Source organism: Palaemon carinicauda, chromosome 11 (assembly GCF_036898095.1).
Source record: "Palaemon carinicauda isolate YSFRI2023 chromosome 11, ASM3689809v2, whole genome shotgun sequence".
NCBI lineage: Eukaryota > Metazoa > Arthropoda > Malacostraca > Decapoda > Palaemonidae > Palaemon > Palaemon carinicauda.
The window spans coordinates 8,213,697-8,228,301 of NC_090735.1; the positions used below are offsets into that span (position 1 = coordinate 8,213,697).

Here is a 14,605-nt window from a genome sequence, read left to right on the forward strand (position 1 = left end):
ATTAAAGATCTCTGAATGTCCAAATTGGCTTCTTTCTATCATCAGAACAATTTAATAAAATACATTAATTTGTTCACTGAATAAGGTAGTTCATTTTATCTACGAGCTGCATCATTATACTATTAAAGATCATCGGAGATTTCTCGATCGAAGTTTGCAGATAAAGTTTATAGCAAGTACCGGGACTTATAAAAACAGTGAAGCTGGTTTTCGTATCAAGCATTAAGATGGTTATCAGATACGGACTCAATGAGATACATAACCTTGAAACCTTACAGCAGATGGACAACTCAAAGATGCATTGATATCTGTCTCGCGGTCTCCAATCGATTCTCGAGCCAGTGCACCAAAAGGATCCAGTGAGTATAGTTGTCCAACTTGTCCCAGCTCACGGCAACCCAAATTACGAGACAAACTGGTTAGTTACCTTCAAAATACTACGTAAACATAAGAATATAACCTAGCGTATAAATCTCCAGCAAACAGGTCAAAGAATTGGTTGAGAATAGAGTATTGCTAAAGATCTACATTTACTAGGAAGCTATTCTATATTACAATGCTCTGCCTGCCAACGCACTTTAACAGGTTAAAATTTCTCTCATCATTTAAATGCAAGTTTAAAAAATATTAACATTTGTGTAGAAAATTCATGAGTACATTATTTCTCAATTAACAAAGTAACTTTAAATATCTATAAAGGTTTTTGTGAACTTACATTTAATGAGTAGCAGTAAATGAAGTTATACAATGGCAAGTTAAAGAATACAGTGGGCTACATATGTTAAGATGAATGAATAGAATAAACAGGAAAAGAAAAAAATGTCAATCAAACAAAGGAAGGAAACACACATACATACACACACACACGCATATATATATATATATATGTATATATATATGTATATATATATATATATATATATGTATATATATATATATATATATATGTATATATATATATATATATACATATATATATACATATATATATATATATATATATGGTAAATCTCCAGCAGATTCGACGGAGCAGTCAATGACACAATGTTTATCTGGACCTTCGTCATAATCATTAGTTTTAATGTTCCTAAGAGCGATCCAAATCAGTCATTCCTTACATAATCCTGGTAAATCGTAGAGAGCTATCCGAGTCAAATCCATTTTTAAGTCTATCAAAAATCCCTTCATTCAATTGATTTCTAAAGAAGAGAGAAAAAGGAAAAGTACGGCTCATGAAGAAATAAGAAAAACTTACGAACACTCCCAGCTAACTATCACACTATAACCAGAATAAATGTAAATATATTTTATTACAATATTCACAATCACAGTAAGCAAAGATAAAATAATACTTACAATGTACTGATAAATGATAATACAGTAATACACTTTCAATGCTGATAGTAAATGATTTGATGATTATGAAATTATATGCTTTTCATTCTGTATTCAGTGAAAAAAAGCAACCGCTCATTACATTTGCTCCCACCCTAACCTTCCTATCTGAAAAAAAAAATATGAACAAAATTACGTTCAGTTTTGTTGACAGTTACTCATTACAAATAATCATTACAATACTTACCTTTCTGTCACTTGCTCTTTATCTCTAGCACTCTGAAGAATTTGGCAAACCAAAACAGAACATCAATGTTAGAAAAAAAATATGCTTCACAACACCAATCATTCACATGATAAAACAAACCAGAAATCATAAAATAGTATGTAATTCGTCTCTCTCTCTCTCTCTCTCTCTCTCTCTCTCTCTCTCTCTCTCTCCAAACAGATACACCCAATTTCATGTTATATAAAGATACTGTAAAACATAAAAAACAGTATGGATTATTTCTTAATAAATCTTATCTACTCTCTCTCTCTCTCTCTCTCTCTCTCTCTCTCTCTCTCTCTCTCTCCAAACAGATACACCCAATTTCATGTTACATGTATATAAAGATACTGTAAAACATAAAAAACAACATGGATGATTTTTTAATAAATCTTATCTACTATCTCTCTCTCTCTCTCTCTCTCTCTCTCTCTCTCTCTCTCTCTCTTGTCAACCAGATACACCTGATTTCATGTCAGAACATGAAATATGACATGGATTCTCTCTCTCTCTCTCTCTCTCTCTCTCTCTCTCTCTCTCTCAAATACATACAACCCAATAAATAGAAACTACAATATATTAAAGATGTAGAAAAGTGATATTTCTAGAAGAATGAAAGAAAAATAACCTAAAAGGCAATCCTTTTGCAACCTCCATCTACATACCCATTTGGCTCCTCTCCAAATTTTTCATACAATTCACTTTATCAAAACTAGGAGTCTTCACCGTCACTTACAAGTTCTAATACTTAATTTCCACTTCAACATCATCTGGATAATGTTATCCAACATCTGACAAAATGTCATCCATCATCTGGATGGCAAAACATTTTCTAGGGACCATGCAGACGACCTACTATGCCTGCTGTGTTTGCAAGCTTTTATGGCTGAAAATTAGTGGTGACTAGTGGAACTTACAAAATATATTAGTGTCTGAATGAGAGCTTGAATATTAAGTTGCTAATTAGTAAATTAAATCCTCTTGTTACTGTATACACCAAAGTGACACTTATTTTCTATCTAGCTCATAGGGACTGCGCATACATCAAAGTGACAGATCATGTGTATGTTAATAGACGTAGAGGTGAAATTGTGCTTTTCAAAAGTTGTGCATTATTGTATAAAATGTTCAATGTCAATCTACAATTCATAAATGGTAATTAAAGACTAGAAATCTTATCGGTATTAATACACAGATAAGTATATATTTGAGCAGTGGATTGTGATATTGCCTTTAGAAACATTTCCATTATCCTTGTTATAACAGTTTGAGTCAGATATTAAGAGTTAATATTTCAGTTTATACTTCTTTTATGAAAGGCATCTCTGTGCGACATTAAAAGTGGGTCTCTCTATCTCTCATTCTAGGTACAGCTTTACTTGGACTTTTCAATAACAGACAATATGAAGGCATTGCAGTGGGACAAAATTGCTGGGAAGCTTTCCCTGATAAACAAGGATGTTCCAGGTGCTAAGGACTTGACTAGTGGATACATTCTCATCAAGGTTGCCTACGCCGGTATTTGTGGAACTGATCTTCACATCATTCAAAAAGAATTCCGATCTGCTGATAAAGTCATTCTTGGGCATGAATTTTCTGGTACAGTGGTCAAGATTGGGCCCAACGTCGATCATGTCAAAGTTGGCAATAAAGTGGTCGTTGATCCAAACTCACATTGTGATCAGTGTCGTTTCTGTTATCGTGGTCAGCCTAACTTTTGTTCAAAGGGATTGGCAGTTTCCATTGGCGTCTGTAAAGATGGAGGTTTCAGTGATTACTGTCTTGTTCCTGCCAAACATGTCATCAAATTGCCGGATTCATTTCCTTTAGACAAGGGAGCACTCTGCGAACCCTATTCTTGCATCATTCGTGGCTGGGATAATTTGGGCACCATTTCTGATGATTCCCAAATTCTTATCCTCGGAGCAGGGATTATTGGCTTACTTTGGGCATCTCTTTTCCATCATCATGGGTACTATGACGTCACCATTACAGAGATATCAGAAGGAAGGAGAAAATTAGCAATGGGTCTAAATTTGGGTTACCAAGTGCACCATCCTGATGATGTTCAGCGAAAGTTTGCAGGTGTCGATACAGGACTAGAGGGATACGACATCATTGTCGACTGCACAGGGGTTCCTAAAGCAATTGAATCCGCATTTCCTTTATTGCGCTGTGGTGGTAAATTCTGCATGTTTGGTTGTTGCCCCAAAGTTTCTGAAATAACAATCAATCCTGCTGATATAATGCTCAAAGAACTTACGATTGTTGGGTCGCAAGTGAATCCATTCACAATCTCAAAAGCAGTCAGCCTTGTGAACAATATGAGTGAACGATACCTCGACTTTGAACGTCTTGGAATAGGCTTCTACTCCTTGGAGAAGTATGAAGAGGCAATGCAGATGCTAAAGACAGGTCAAATATCAAAGGCAATGTTTGCTTTTGACAATTGACAAGTTGATGTCACACTTTGACTTGATTGTTACTCTAGGAAATACTTTTATTTCATAAAACTGTAGCCATACTGATGTTTTCTTATTCCCAGGTTTACTCTAAATGTGACTTTTTCTAAGCAAGGCTCAGTATATGAGTCAGTAAGTGTAATTCAGTTATTTTCAATACGTTATTTTATAGAGATACACAAAGCCGCTCCTTTCAAAAGTCAAGTGTATCTCGGCAATATTTAAGATAGATTCTGTTGGCTTTATTACTATAACATTCAATTATCCATAGCTCAGGTCTTTACCAGGTGAAGGAGCTCATGTAAATTTTTTTATTAGCTTTTACTGGATTGTCCTTATAGACTAGTAACAATATAATCGTTCAAAAGAAAATGAATGAATTTGAGTTGTCTCATCATAGCTAGGGCTGAAACTTTATTTCTTAGCTAATGTTTGTAACCATAGTCTTATCAACATTCATTTTAATCTGAATGTATTGAATATGCTTCAGCCTATAACGGCTCTTCCTTTATAAGCAGACATACCTGAAAGATTTGTCTCTGTTGCATGGAGATTTGTGCTTTACAAAAAGGAAACACTTGTCTCTTGCTACATTTCAAAGATAGTATTGTCTGTAGGCTGACTGTTTAAAAGGAAAACCAACAGTGGAAGACCTGCAACCAATAACTGAACCACGTACCTAATGCATATTCTATAAATTTCCTATTAGCACAAAATTTTTATGGAATAGTAATACTGTGTATAAATGTTTTCACACTTCTGCCAATGTATTTTGTAACCAATAAAGATATCTAATAAACAAATGAATATCTATATCCCCAAGATATTAGACTTATATTAATCTAATTGACACAGGCGAGATTTGAAAGGAAAAAACTGAAATGTCGGACTGAAAATGAAAATGAGTAAAAGAAAGAAAATGTTAATTGAAAATGTAGAGACAACAAATAAGGGTTATAGATGAACCTCTAGAGATTGTTTATTCATTAATGAATATATAAACTTGAGACAAACAATGAGTGTTTCCCCAGGACATGAAACTGAAATTAAAAGAAGGATAAGCATGGGATGAAGAGCTTTTGGTAAATAAATTGAGATTATGAAAATCAAAATGGTACTTTCTCTGAAAAGACAAGTGTTTGATTAGATGATCAAACCTGTATTAACTTATGGATCAGAAACCTGGAGCCTTACTAAAGTCTTAGAACATAAGTTTGATACAACTAAAAGAGCTGTTGAAAGAATAGTGATGGGAATAACACTAAGAGACAGAAAAAGAGCAACTTGGATGCAAGAACAAACTAATGTAGAGGATATTTTAACAAGAAAAAGAAATGAACAAGGGCAGGCCATATAATGAGAATGACTGATGATAGATGGACATTAAGAATAACAGAATGGATCCCTAGAGATGGCCAATGAATCAGGGCAAGGATAAAAAGATGATGGATTGTCGAACTAAGAGAATTTGCAGGTATAGACCGGCATGGAAAGACCATAAACAGACATGATTGGAAGAACATGTCTGAGGCCTTTGTCCTGCAGTGGACTACTTACGGCTGATGATGATAAATATAAATGTATTCAATGCCCAGACTGAGTAGTGCAACACTTGACTCATACTTTCTAGGTCCTTGGATTGTTGCTCCTGGCCTCCCTCCATTCAGTCCACTCAACTGTCAATGGGTATCACTGTCTGTTGGTATATAAGTAAATACAAAAACTATATAAAAATATAATAAGTGCCCAGAAAGAGTAGTGCAACACTTGACTCATACTTAACAGGTCCTTGGATTGTTGCTTATAACCTTCCTCCATCCAGTCCACTCAACTGTCAATGGATATTAGTGTTTGTTGGTATATATGTAAATAGAAAAACTATATAACAATATATTAAGTGCCCAGACCGAGGAATGTAACACTTGACTCACACTTTCTAGGTCCTTGGATCATTGCTCCTAGCCTTCCTGCATCCAGTCCACTCTACTGTCAATGGGTATCGGTGTTTGTTGGTATATATGTAAATACAAAAACTATATAAGAATACATTAAGTCCCAGACCGAGTAGTGCAACACTTGACTTCACTTTCTAGGTCCTTGGATTGTTGCTCCTCGCCTTCCTCCATCCAGTCCACTTAACTGTCAATAGGTACCAGTGTCTGTTGGTATATAAGTAAATAAAAAAACTATACAAAAATATTTTAAATGCCCCGACCGGGTAGTGCAACACTTGACTCGCTTTCTAAGTCCTTGGATTGTTGCTCCTGGCCTCTCTTAACCCAGTCCACTTAACTGTCAGTGGGTACGAGTGGTTAGTAGAAATAATTACCACATGCACCACTTTTAAGATTGACTTTGTGAGCAGTATTGAAGGGTCCTTTCCCCATCCCTTCCAGCCCTAGCTACAATGCCTTCTGCCATTAACATGCACATGTTCTCTTTGCTTACCAAATTTCAGATTTTTTTCTTCCCCAAAATATATTTCTGATTTAAAGATAGGTCTATCAGACAACCCTATGGATCTAGAAATTAGAATCAATACTCTAATTATAATTTGAATTATCTTATATGCTTACTCATAGCGCATTATGGATACTTTGTTAAATACGATAACGAGATTAGCAAAGAATTGCTTTAGAAATAATTCTTGACTTGGATTTCATAGGATAATTAAACATTTGATAGAGGGATGGACAAATTTACTATACTGCATACGGTCATTCCAATCATTCACATAGGTACAACAAATACTGAGACTTGATTACATTGAATTAACATTTGACAATAAACACAAATGAAATTATATCTATCCATACAATGAAGTATAAAAAACTCTTCTTGAAATAAAGAATAATTATCTATCATGGAGCATTCTGCTCACAAAAAAATGATCAAATATTATGCTTTAGAAAAATAAAAATATAAAGAAATGTTTAAAGCAGAACATTCTATGCATTACATTATTATGAATTTAAATTTTTAATTTTCTTGGTCTCAATTACTGTTCTCTATTATACTCACATGATAGTTTTGTTTGAAAACAACATAGTCACACATAAATATAGAAAAATACAATGTAAAATAAAAGAATAAAAAAATAATTTCATTTATTTTCCTCTACTTCACAATCTTTTAATCACCGAGGTACTGCTTGGGTATTTGGCTTGGGCATTTTCTGCAGAAGAGCCTGAATTTCTTTGCGCTCTTCATAGTTCTTCCAGAGTTCATAAAGGTTCAAGATGTACCTTGTAATCTCCATAATTCTATCTAAGTCAGTATTCAGCTCAGCAAACCATTGCTTGCAGTCTTTCTGATGAACCACACACGCCATATTAATGCAAGCTGTAAAAATAAAAATAGTGTGCATCAGAGGTGAACGGTGACGGAAATATTTCAAGTAAAAAAGAAATTTCAAGCCAAATAAAAACATTAAAATAACCCTGGATATATTAAGAATATACTTCCTACTATACAAACCTTCATCAAAAGCAATATATGTAATGAAGACCACCTAATAACTACCATAATTGCCATGACAGCAAACTGCCCAATTACAAGCGTTGAAATAAATGCTGTTCAACTCATTTCTTTCCTTCACAAAAATCTGTTGGCTGGCTTTGTAGGTAAGATATTCTTCTACAAACTAGGAAAATCAAAATCATTTCTAAAATGTACTGGTCTTTTGAGTACAAAATTTCCACCATTTTCTAAAAATTACGAAGAATAAAAGAAGCATACAAAATATCAACTACTCTTAGATTGGACCAATATGACAATAAAGTTACATCATGATGTTTACTAAACCAAATTGAGCAATAATATTAACCTCCTGTCCTAACCTTTAACAGGAAAGTCTTTGGAGACCACACAGCACTCTAACCCAAAAATATTGACAATGTAGTTAATCAGGCAATAAACAGAACTGCAAGACTAAGACAACTCAGGATAAATAATAAGAATTAACAGCTGTGCTATGGACTACCGCAAGGTAATAGTAACTTTTCACACATGAAATTACTAAAATCCCACTTGGCGAGCACGCACAGGGGTGCTAGTCTCTAATCTGAAACTAGGAACTGCTCATTTCTGAGCTGAAGCATCGCAAACAAACGTGCGAACACAAGTTAGAGCACATGTAGGTGGTTCGCAAGTTGCCTTCCGTGTGTTGAAAGAAGGGCGCTTGTGCTTGGATGGCAGTGAACCAGGCAAAGTTAGCTTGTCTGTGAATGTTTCCTGCCATTGCTCACAAACAACAAAACCAGCCCACGCTTCCTAGGGAGAACGTGTTTGAGGCAAGATCCTGAAGGGCTAGTGAATTTTGCTTCAAGAGAGATAGACTATCCACAGGTGGTGGGTACTGCCACTTAGCTAGGGGGAAGCAACTTGGTCCTCCTGGCCCGAAGGTTTTCTGGGGATTAAATAGACATCACTCTTGCTCGATTAATTGATTGATTGATTTGAAGTTTTCTGGCATCCTGACATCTAAGGTCATTGACGCCGAAATCTCGAATGTCTGCAGGAGGAGGGCAAATGAGCAGTCAGCGTGGAGAGTACGAGGCACCGTAGAAAGAAGTTTGGACTTCGACCTCACGGAAGACACTAAGGGAGAAGAATCCCTTTTAGCCTTCTTCTTCCGCCTCCTACTGTACCGCTCCCACTGGGAGGATAGCCACTTCCGAAACTCGTCGCAGGGAGAAGTCTGCGTGCAGGAGTGTTGTCTGCATACAAGGAGAAGTCAGTAAGGATCCATTTCCACAATGGGCATGAATGTGCTGGTATGCCAGGCCAAACTCTCACAGTTGCAATCCTCAAAAGACCAGACACACCTGCAAAGAGAAAAAGAGAGAATGATTAAGTTTTATGGCCAGGTAAGATTCTAAGAGTTAACGGGAGAGTGAGACAGCAAGTCTTCACTCTACCAAGCCAAAAACAAAAATGACATACAGTATATCCCTGAGTGAGTGAATGAGTGAGCAAGGTGGCCTGTCTACCCTCTGCTACCCACCATAACTAGCAGAGGCTCGCTGACGTCTCGCGTAAAAGTTTATGGCTAGATTCTGGCTACGTTGAAAATATATATCCATAGTAAAGAGCGAATGGTTTGTATTTGTGTAAGAACAAAACAATGTCCATAGATGCTAAGCTGTTTGGAATCGTATAAGCTATGTCCGAGACTTGAAGGAAAACATGGAAAAATGGTGACTTGTTATAACACAATCTTACAAAAGGTTTTATGAAATTCCCGAGTTTATAATATGAGCAAGACGCTGTACTGTATTTGATGAAAAAGTAAACCAAATTGCACAAAAACTGCCTAACTAATTGAATTAGCATAAAAATTTGTAATTTCCTAAGCTGTATAATCAAGAACTGCAAACCTAAAACTATAAATTATCATTTATCGGCATTTCCAGTACACTTTGATATGCAATTAAAATCGATAGTAAAATAACATGAGAGAAAAGTATTGGAAATAAAACTACAGTATTTAATATTGAATGATGAAATGACAGTTTAAGCATTAATTGTTTCTTTTGGAAAATAAAAAAGATAAATCAGAAGTTTGCCTTAATCATCAAATCCAGAAAGCTTAGACGAGTATGTCTATCAACTTAACAAATGAAAATAATGAAAAAGATTGATATTCGCTTTTTTAATTTCTCAATACGATAAAATATGTGAATATTACATGTATTATGATCATCTTCTTCTTCTTTGTCTACATCTTTTCCCACTTCTATGTGGGGTCGATGTTTCTGGTCAGCTTTCTCCATTTACCTCTGTCCCACACCTCATCACCGGTTAACCCCTTTAATTGAAGGTCATCCTTGATACAGTCCACCCACCTTCGCTTTGGTCTCCCTTTCCTTCTTGTCCCCTGTACAATACCTCCATTTCCATTACTCTCCTCCCAATATTATTATTAGATACAATCAAGTGAAACATGTTTTATCAAAATCTTGTTTATACCAAATACAGCCATTTATCAGTTCAAAATTGCCGCACGTTATGTGGTAGACTCCTAAACAAACGAACAGTTGTATTTGATATAAGAACAATATTTTGATAACACTGATGTTTCACTTAACTGTATTTAATAATGATGCATATAATATTCACATACTAGTATCGTATTAAGAAATAAAAACAGCGAATAAGTAATCTTTTCCATTGTTTTCATTATAAAGTTGATGGACATTGTTGTCCATGCTTTTTGGATCAGCTGAATAAGGCAAACTTCCAAAAGATCATTTTTATCCCCTCCACAAGAAAAAAACAATTAATGCTTGAACTATCACTTTATCATACTATGGTAAATAGTTTTATTAATAATACTTTTCTAATATTTTATTTGCTCTTGAGTCTAATGGTATATCAAATTTAAAATTTTGACTTGCTAGTGGGTTTCACACCCAAGGTACAGCACTTGCTTTTATTCTTCATTTTCAAATTAATCCTCTTTGTGTTTGGATTGTAATTATTCTATTCTGTGAAGATACAAGTCATTTCGAGCGGTAATTTAAAAATGTAAGATTTATTTTTAGAAATGAATATTATAGAGTACAGAATGTTTTTATTTTGTGAATTATAATTAGTAGACTGTTGGTTTGGTTACCTGTTTCATACGACTTACTACATTTCTTAATACTACAGTATTGTTTATCCTTTATTTTAGGGGGACACTACTGTACTGAAAATATCGCTGTGGCATATTGATTTTTAATTTTTGCTACTCATAGAAACAAAGCACTTTCTAAACCATCGTTATTTTGTTACTATTACCTTACCTAATGTTAATAAAAACAAATTTATTCTAGTATTCTATTTCATTGTATATTAGGCCTTTTATTGGGAAACAAGTGAACTTTGGTGAGTTTGTAGGAACGTATCTCAATGTTTATAATCGAAGTCAATGGGAAAATGCACTTCGTCGAAATAATTTTTGCTTAACGAACGTTTCTTTATGAACAGAACTCATTCGTATGACGGGACATTGGTGTATAAGGTTATTGTAACCACTTACCTAGGGCTATCTCATAAGGAGGGAAGAGCAAGCATACATCTGTTCGAAGTGAGTCATTCACAATCCGCCAGGCTAGCTGTAAAACTTCCCCTTCTAGACCAAGATCTTGCATGTATATGACAAGTGGTCTGTTAAGAAAAAAAAATGATATCAAATTTTTTAACATGAGTCATACACAGAATATTTATTTTTATTCATTTAAGAATAAGAAAGTTGTGTACGAGAAAATGATTGTATCAACTGTGATGTATGGAAGTGGAGTTGTGGAGAATGAAAGTGAAGGAGAGACAGAAAATGAATGTGTCTGAGATGAAGCGTGTGAGGAGCATGGTCGGTACATCTCGGTTGGATAGGGTTAGGAACAAAGTAGTAAAGGTGAGAATGGGTGTAAGAAATGGAATTCGGCAACCTTCACTTAAATGCCACTCAGGCATTACTGCATAGGTAAAATAAGATTATTTGGAGTATGAATGTATTATCTTTATATACATGGGCATAGTAAACTCACCAAAACACAATAATAGAAATATTGTACAATACTAACCTGTAAGGTTGATAGACTATTAAGCAACAATCCAAGCTTTCCAAAAGGTAAAATTCACACTCTAAAATGTGAGTTGTGCGATAAGGAAATTCCGAATTGTAAGCATAAGCAAATTTGTTTTTAACTGAAAAGAAAACAAACAAATATCAATATCAATACATAGGACACTGAACATTTCCATCCTAGATATACTTATTCTACCCTTCAAAATGTTAAACCCAAATAATTTTTACTCTGTAAATATAAAACTTATTACTGAATAATATTCAAAGAACACTGATGGAAAGATGATACTGTAATTTCTATTTGACAAACCATTTGTATGGCACAAGTAATCCAGCTACAATGTGATATAGAGGTTCCAAAGAGAAGAGGAAGTCATTTGTCTACATACTACCCTTTCTTATATACTATTCATTACGTAATATGAATTAAGTCTGCAGATGCAGCAATCCATAAAATTAATGGGTTGCTATACCACAAAATAATAGATATGGATGTATTTAGCCACTAGATACAAACTGTTATACTTCATATACAAAACACTGAACAGATTTTACTGAAGGTGAAGTGGCACTACTCCTAAGAGGGAGGATTTTCTGTTAATCACCAAAGTATAGAGAAAGAGCCATTAAAGTTGATAGGTAAAACATGAAGGTAGCTATCTTGGGAAAGAATATGCAAGTGAAGAGGGATTATCAAGCTAGCTATCTTAGGAAAAACAAAGGTAGTGGAGAGGAGTTTTGCAAACCCCTTGTATTATCATTATTGTTATTACTTGTTAAGCTACAACCCTAGTTGGAAAAGCAGGAAACTATAAGCTCAAGGGTTCCAACAGGGGAAATAGCCCAGTGAGGAAAGGAAATAAGGAAACTGATAGAACAGTGTGCCTGAGTGTATCCTCAAGCAAAATAACACAATCTGAAGACAGTGGAAGGCCACAGTGCAGAGGGTTATGGCACTACTCAAGACTAAAGAATAATGGTTTGTTTTGGAGTGTCCTTCTCCTAGAAGAACTGCTTACCATAGCTAAAAGTCTCTCTTCTACCCTTACCAAGTGGAAAGTAGCCACTGAACAATAACAGAGCACTAGTTAACCATCAGGGGTCAGCCTTAAGGCCATTTTTATTTGTAGGTCTTGGATGTGTTGAGTGAAGGGATCAGAAATAAAGAGTTGTGGGAGTTGCTATATGTAGATAGTTTGGTGATTACTACTGAACAAGAGGAAGAATTACAGACAAAGGTAGTAGAGTGGCAAGAGACTTTGGAAAGGGGTAGTTTTTCGGTGAATGTGGATAAGACTGAAGCCATGGTTAGCAGTAAGGAAGGTAGGGACAGGATAGCCATACATGAAACTAGAGGAGCAGTTATAAAACAGGTAGAAAAATTTAGATACTTAGGTTCTACTACAAATCAGGAGGGAGGATGTCAGGCTGAAGCTGGGAATAGGATAGAAGCAGCATGGGGAAAGTGGAGTTGATGATATCTTGAATGGGAGCACTTTATTTCTAGCTATATCTAGACTGTCTACTAATGTTTATATCCAAAAACCATAAGGTTGAAGAGATTTTGGGTGCAACTCAAAATATCTAGATGCCTTACTAGGTTTGCAGTCTGGTAGGCTGAAGAATTAGGCAGTTTTTTCAACCTAAACCAATACCAAACAATAGAAGACTTTCGGTAAAGGCCTAAAGGTAATTCTTCAGCGTAAACAAGGAAGCTTGGGATAGGCAACGTTATAAAGGCTCCAGTGGCCAAACTGACACCAATATGGTGTATAAAATCTAAAATCTTTAATTAGCTTGGGGTTTGTCAAACATAACAAATTTTTCAAAAAATTAAAGCTTTGTACAGTATAACTTTAAAAATAGTTTTGCGGTCTGGCCCCGATGTATGGAACCAAACTTTTAAAAGATTCAGAGCATCATGACATTTTACTTTTAAGGCTTTCAAGTAAGGAATCCTTGTCAGCCTACAATCAAATATCAATCCTAAAAATCTAACTTCACTTACACATGGGATCCGTTGACCTTTGATGTACTGTACATATCCAGGTCCTAAAAATCTAGCTTCATTTATACATGGGATCCATTGACCTTTGATGTACATATCCAGGTCTGGATGCACTACCCGAATACGACAGAAAAGGACGACAACAGTTTTGCTTGTCGAAAACTTAAATCCATTCATATCAGCCAACTGAATAATTTTTTCAATTGAGAATTGTCATTTTCCCTCAACTTGTAATTGTAGTTCCAACAAATGATATGGAGCGATCATCTATTAAGTGTTGATATCGCATTAATGGCTAATGTAAATAAGGTTACACTTAGCACACTACCTTGGGGTACTCCTCTTTCCTGACATTTCCTCTCTGACAAAGTTTCACCCACTCTAATTTGAAAAAAAAATCTATGTGAAACAAATGATTGAATAAAATATGGTAGCTCGCCTTTCAATACCAAACTATGAATGGTTTTGAATATACTATATCTCCATGCAGTATCATTTGCCTTTTCAAGGTAAAAAAAGACTGTTACATGGTGCTGTTTGGAAGCAAAGGCTTCACAAATAGAGGACATCAGTTGTTGAGTGCATTTTTCTGAATCCACATTGGATAGGTGATAAAATGTTTCCTCTCTAAATATCACATCAGTCTTGCATTGACCATCTTCCCCATGACCTTACATGCACAAAATATCAATGCAATTTGTTGATAGTTTGCAGCTAAAAACTAATCCTTACTGGGTTCTAAAAACGCTAAAATAATGGCTAGTTCCCAAACACTTTGATAACTATGATCATGTCACATTCTGTAAACAATGCTTAAAATAAATAACTTAGTATTAATAGGTAGATGTTTAATCATTGTATATGGAATTCCAGAGGCTGTATCATTGTAATTAGCAAGTGCGGATTCAAATTCTCTTTCAGTAAAAGGAGAATTGTAAGTTTCCCCTTTTCTGTTGCAA

General features: G+C 35.1%; 3 protein-coding genes across 3 annotated transcripts in view; 1 reads left to right on the forward strand and 2 right to left on the reverse strand.

The window, feature by feature from the left end:
• The window catches only part of LOC137649955 (uncharacterized), a 361,156-nt gene that overhangs the window by 199,066 nt on the left and 147,485 nt on the right, over window positions 1-14,605 (reverse strand). The gene's annotated exons all lie outside the window — the stretch shown is intronic.
• On the forward strand, window positions 272-4,127 carry LOC137649957 (D-altritol 5-dehydrogenase-like). Its single transcript, XM_068382940.1, has 2 exons — window positions 272-418; window positions 2,971-4,127. Exon 2 carries the CDS (start codon window positions 3,007-3,009, stop codon window positions 4,054-4,056), a length of 1,050 nt encoding a protein of 349 aa, XP_068239041.1. The 5' UTR covers window positions 272-418; window positions 2,971-3,006; the 3' UTR covers window positions 4,057-4,127.
• The window catches only part of LOC137649956 (cyclin-C-like), a 35,071-nt gene continuing 27,208 nt past the window's right edge, over window positions 6,743-14,605 (reverse strand). Inside the window, exons 4-6 of the mRNA XM_068382939.1 lie at window positions 11,634-11,757; window positions 11,090-11,217; window positions 6,743-7,407 (exon numbers count right to left, since the gene is read on the reverse strand). Of these exons, the coding sequence (XP_068239040.1) occupies window positions 7,202-7,407; window positions 11,090-11,217; window positions 11,634-11,757 (458 nt within the window). The 3' untranslated portion in view covers window positions 6,743-7,201. The remainder of the gene's footprint in view (window positions 7,408-11,089; window positions 11,218-11,633; window positions 11,758-14,605) is intronic.